This window comes from Muscardinus avellanarius (genome assembly GCF_963383645.1).
Source record: "Muscardinus avellanarius genome assembly, chromosome: 6".
Lineage (NCBI taxonomy): Eukaryota > Metazoa > Chordata > Mammalia > Rodentia > Gliridae > Muscardinus > Muscardinus avellanarius.
In genome coordinates, this window is record NC_137791.1 from 27,271,743 (window position 1) to 27,277,742 (window position 6,000).

Consider the following 6,000-nt stretch of genomic DNA (forward strand, 5'->3'; position numbering starts at 1 on the left):
GCTGAGACAGGAAAATTGCAGGTTGTAGGATAGCCTCAGTAAAGTAGCAACACTCTTAGCAACTTGGTGAGACCCTGTTTCAAAATAGAAAACAGAAAGGTAGAATGCTCCTAGGTTCATTACCTAGTAAAACAAACACACACACACATCTCTGGTTATTAGAGACTCTGATGAGTGCATGTACATGTGTGTTAATGGAGATTAAACCAACGGGCATTCTAACTCTTAGCTATACTCCAGCCCAATCTTATTTTTTATGTTGAAACAGTCTCATAAATTGCCAAGGCGGGTCTTTAACCTTGTACTACCATGCCCATTTCAATATGGTCTTTTGTATGGAACAACCAGATGGACAAATACTATCTACATACAAAATCTGCCATAAAACAGACTCGGAAAACTATATTCTATGAATCTTAGTTAATTTGTAGGGAATGAGTAGGGATATGAATAAAAAATGTTTCAGCATCACCATGATCAGACACAAGTATTCTGAGAAAATCTTATTCTGCAAATAATTACCTATATACCACTCAAAAAAGAATATTTTAGCTCATTTTTCTCTAAGAATATGCTTCATCTGCTACCCACTTAATTTTATCTTTAACTTAGATGGTCTTTATGTTTTGAAAAAAATAAGAGGTTTCTATTTTTCTCATCAAAAGAAATAATACCCAACAATTTAAGTTATTGTGTTCCCAAATATCTCCAAACTATTAGAAAAGGAATTACTGAGAAATTTCATCAAAAGGAACTCTAAGCCCTAAAATCCAAATCAAAGTGCCCTGAACATCTTTAATATCACGGGAGTGGACATGATAAGATTCCTTTTACAATGGATAAAACGTACTCTTGCCCTTATGGTAGTGCACACCTGTAATCTCAGTACTTGAAAGGCTGAGACCCAAGGATCACCAGTTCAAAGCCAGCTTCAGCAACAGAGGTTCTCAGCAACTTAGTAAGACCGTTTTCAAATAAAAAATAAAATAGGGCTGTGCACGTAACTTAGAGGTAGTATACCCCTGGGTTCAATCCCTAGTACCACAATAAATAATAAGTAAATAAATAACTCGATCTTCATTTTGGTCTGTTTTTCCTTTTTGACTAAAAATCTGTTTCATGGCAGAGTTCTATTTTTATTTCTCTTTAACAAATTTGAGAATATCAATCGAAAGCGATAAAGTGCTTCAATGGTATGGTCTGAAACCACATATAAAAATAATTTTTTAGTTAAAAGTTTGACTACTGTAATCAAGAAATATAGTCCTCAGAGAACTTTCTCCTTTATTGTTGACTTAAGGAACCACTACTCATCTAGCAATTTTTTTTTTTTTTCTGCAGTACCTGGGATGGAACTCAAGGGCATTGTACCTCTGAGCTTACACCCCAGCCCTAGTTTTTAGTCTTTTATTTTTGAAACAGGGTTTCACTGAGTTGCGAAGGGCCTTGCTAAGTGGCTGAGGATGTCCACAAACCCCACACAATCCTTCGGTCTCCGCTTCCCAAACCCTGCATGTGTTCCAGTATTATTTTTGATACAGAGTAATCACCAACTAAAATACCCATGTGCTTTTAAAAAATGAGACAAACTGGTAGGGAGGGAGCCTAACATACAGGAAAAGAAAACATAGGAGAAGTGGAACATAGGCTGAGTGATAGGTATCTCTTTTTTGTTTTTGGCGGATCTGGGGATGGAACCCAGAGGCATTTGACCTCTGAGCTAAATCCCCTGCCCAATTTTTTATTCTTTATTTTGAAATAGGGTCTCACTGAGTTGTGGAGGGCCTCACTAAATAGTTGAGGCTGTTGAGAACCACGATCCTTCAGTCTCAGCCTCCCAAATGCTGGGATCACGCCCAGCTAGTTATATCTTTATATACCCAAGCCTTTCATTATTCCTCAAACATTCCAGAGAAAACTTATTTTAAGCATAAAATTAAAAAAGATAATGGTCACAAACACCACTTGATGCTTTTTGTCTTATTTAAGTAATGATGGCAAATTTCCAGGTTGGTAAGCATAAGGCTCTGTCTATTCATAACTCCTATAAAATACTTCTCATTTTATAACCTGCTTCCCCAAAAGATCATTACACAGACTTCACCAAAGATATAGGCGCATTCTTACAAACTGGTTTACATAACATACCTAACATATTCTGTAACATACAGGGAACTGTTATTAAATAAGAATATCATTAAAAAAAAAGAAAGTAATGATATAGGGTCTAAACTCTGTAGTAAATCTAAATGAAATTTTCTCCGAGGTTAAAAAGGTTACTGTAGAAAGACTATAAAAGAAATGTCTTAATAAAGTTAATCATGAATTCATAAAACTTGAGTAAAGTTTATATTAAATACTTACCACTAAATTTAAGAATTCAAAATAAACTAATTTATAATCTATAGTATTTCCTAATTCATATTCCACAATACTCAAGTATTTTTAAACTTACCCAAATGAAGTAATGTGAACTGGGCTGCCAGTTCCTTTGCATCTTCTAATGTAGTACAGAGCTTGTCTGGCATGAAATAACTCTGGGATCCATTTGCAATCGCAGGAATAACTATTTTATATACCAAGAGTACTTTTCCATCCTGACTGGTTGTTGAATAAAGATAATATTCTGGTGGCGCCCAATTATTCTTGTTGCAGTAATAATCCAAATGCATTACTGCAGAATTAAAATGACTGGATTTTAAAGAATACATACTAATTGGAGTAAGCTTCGTTCCAGGAAAAAAAGGATAAGTGCATCTTTCCACTTCAGGGGGGCTTGGGCTATGCTGACCATTGAGACGAGCAGGAAGAGGTGGTGGCTTGCCTAGAGTTTTGGGGTGGCTCTCTTCTTTATTAGCATACACAATAAGGTTTTCAGGATTGGGGCTAATCTGACCATTAAGATGCTGCCGCCAGGTATTTTCCTTATTTACTGGTTTTGCAAGTGTTACCTCAATACTTGCTCCATCGATGCATTTTCCATTCATAACAGACATAGCAGCCACTGCATCTTCTCGGTTGAAAAAGTGAACAAAAGCATAATCTCTAAGTTTCTTTACTCGTTCAACTGCACCGGGTTTGAATTTATTAAATTCTGCTTTAATTGTTTCCTCTGTAGTTGAGATCATTAAATTTCTTACATAGAGAACTTTGACTCTCTGCATGGTTTCCTCATCAACTTCTTTCTCTGGATCAGCCCAATCTACTTGTATAGTGTGACCCCAGAGTTGGAATGTTCCTGTAAAAAAAAAAGAATACATAAATTTGGAGATAATTAAAACAGAATAAAAATTTAAAATATTAAGTCAAACTATTTCTCTAAATAAGCAGAATCTCAAGCACTTATACATATAATTGGTTAAGTCTTCATTTCCTATTCACACACAAGCTTTGTTACTACATCAAGCCTACCCAGAGCTTACAGAAGAATTTATTTTCTTTTTACTGTTTTTTTCCTGGTCCTGGGGATTGAACCATGGGGTACTGTACCACTGAGCCACACCCTCAGATCTTTCATTTTTTGCGACAGGGTCTCACTAAGTTACAAAGGCTGGCTTCAAACATATGCTCCTCCTGCCTCCACCTCTCAAGTAGCCAGGATTATAGGTGTGTGTGCCACCATGCCTGGCAGTGAAATTTATTTTAAAAGTCAGTACAACAAATGCACTTTAAAGGTAGCCCTTTATCAGAAGAACTAAGTTAATTATCTTGAGATTTTATTAAACAGGTATACACATTCAGCAATTAGTAAGTTACCAAATAGGACTGATTTTATAGGAACAACTTCTTGTCTTTTAGAATTACTTCCATACTCAAACAATTCTTTAGTCCTCTTTAAGTAGCATTACATATTCTGTTAATAATGATTTATGCTGTATTGTCATTTTCCATATTTATAATAAGGTTAATACAGAAAAATAACCTTTAAAAGAACCAGTTTACCTGGAATTAGTTTTCTCCTAGCCATAGCAGCAGCCCTGTGAGATTCATATTCAACAAATGCAAAACCACGATTTTTGGTCTTATCAGTTGCACTTGGATAAACAATGACATCTACAACTCCTTCTGTAACTTTCTTCATTTCATCCAAAATTTCTTCTTTCTTCTTTTCCTTGGGAATAGCTCCAATAAATAATCTGCAGTTATCCAAGCTAACACACACACCAATAAACTTCCCTGGTCGAATTTCATAATTATTAAGAATTCTGATGGCTAACTGGGCTTCTTCTTTTGTAGTGTACATCACAAAAGCATAACCTCGATTTTCACCACTAAATTCCATCATAAGTCGAAACTCATATATCTTTCCAGCCCTTTCAAATACAGGAACTAACTCATCTTCATACATATCACGAGGTATTTTTCCTACAAAAACTTCACAGCCTCTAGGTGGAGGTGGACCTTCCCAACCTGAAAGTCAAAAATAAACAGATATAAAAAACGCAAATTCTACAAAGCTATAGTCAAAGATATATTAATGAATCATTTATTTACTCAACAAATTTATTGTGAGCCTCTGTATGCCACACACTATTCTTAGTGCTGAAGACATAAATGCTCCGGAAGCTGATACTCAACAGAGAAAGGACGTGGTAAGTGATAAGTGCTATGAAAAAGAAAATGAAAACAGATGAGAGGTGATATATTCAATAAAGGGCTAGGTAAATATCTAAGTATAGGAGGTTTAAGCTAGGTCCTGACCCGAATAAAATGAGGGAAAAATAATAAAAAATTATCTGGGAGAAGGGCATTCAGGAAAAAGAGCAATCAAAGAGTTGTGTATATCAGAGCAAGACAGAGTATAGAGGCCTACACTTAAAGTGTACTTGTGGGTAGAGACAAGTAGTGATATAACCACTGATGTAGCAAGAAGCCACACATTTAAAGTATAATAATAATGGAGAGTTCTGAGCAAAAGGATTGCACTGGCTCTTGGTAGAAAGGTAAAACACTGTATCTATAATGAATCTGATATTCTCATACAAATACTACTTCTCTGTTCATTGCGCTTTCAAATCCCTCACCAAATGACCTCTCTTTTAATACCCAAAATACATTTTCTCCATGCCCTAATCCTGACTTCTTTCTCAGCCCAACTCAACTTCTCAACTGCTTTTAAACTAAGTGGAAGGCTGAAAAAAATAATGTAAGAATTAGACAGGCATATTTAATCTCCTTCCCCTCAAGTGGGTGCTGAGGTCTTAAAGAAGTTAAAAGGAGAGAGATACTGTTTAGGATACTTGCAGAGATACTTATACTTAATATAAATGACTAGGTATTTAATTCCAAAAAATATAACAAACCCCCACCTGGAGGAGGACCACCAAATTTTCTTTGTCCATTTTCCTGAACCATGTTGTAACCAGTCTTTTCCATCAAAGCAAGTAATGCTGCTTCATTCTGAGTACCAGTTCGAACTTTATTGCATCCATTTGTTCCATCTATACTTTCTTCGTTCATGACTGCAGTTCCTAAAACAAAGTTAAACAACGGTATTTAAGATTATGGCATACCGCTAGGAATCTATGAAGCATTTCTGCAGACTGCAAGAAAACAAGGACAGTTGTGGCTGCAGTATATGTGATTACTCTTTCCTGTCTCCCCTTCAGGTTTTGTCCCCCTAAGTCCTTCCTTTCGGTAGAAACTAGAAGCTTCTTTTAGTACTACTGATCAATTAAGCAGTCACTTTAGAAGGTTCTAAGCTATAAGAAAGGAAGCAAAACTGAAAGGTAAAGGGCCAAAGACAAGAAAGGGAAAACAGAAGTAATGAAAGATAGAGAAGAAAAAGGAAAGGAAAAAAGTAACAAAATGCAATGCCATCAATGAATATGTGATCATAGCCAATATTTGTAGCCAAAGTTTAAATAGTTTTATCACATAATCAAAGTGAATCTTTCTGTGACTAATGTTTGTCAGATACATGTAGCCTAATATCAATACTGCTCATTTTGTCAGCAATCCTCAAGAACTTCACCAGAATCCAAAACTAAACAAATGCCT

The 6,000-nt window shown here is 35.6% G+C and overlaps 1 protein-coding gene across 2 annotated transcripts in view; it reads right to left on the reverse strand.

Annotated features, from left to right (window-relative positions):
- The window catches only part of RBM46 (RNA binding motif protein 46), a gene marked incomplete at both ends in the record, with an annotated part of 42,927 nt that extends 37,467 nt beyond the window's left edge, over positions 1-5,460 (reverse strand). For both annotated transcript variants that reach the window (XM_080697939.1, XM_080697940.1), the window contains 3 exons: positions 2,456-3,238; positions 3,943-4,410; positions 5,310-5,460. In XM_080697939.1, coding sequence (XP_080554065.1) covers positions 2,456-3,238; positions 3,943-4,410; positions 5,310-5,460 — 1,402 coding nt within the window. The remainder of the gene's footprint in view (positions 1-2,455; positions 3,239-3,942; positions 4,411-5,309) is intronic.
- Positions 5,461-6,000: the final 540 nt, after the last annotated feature.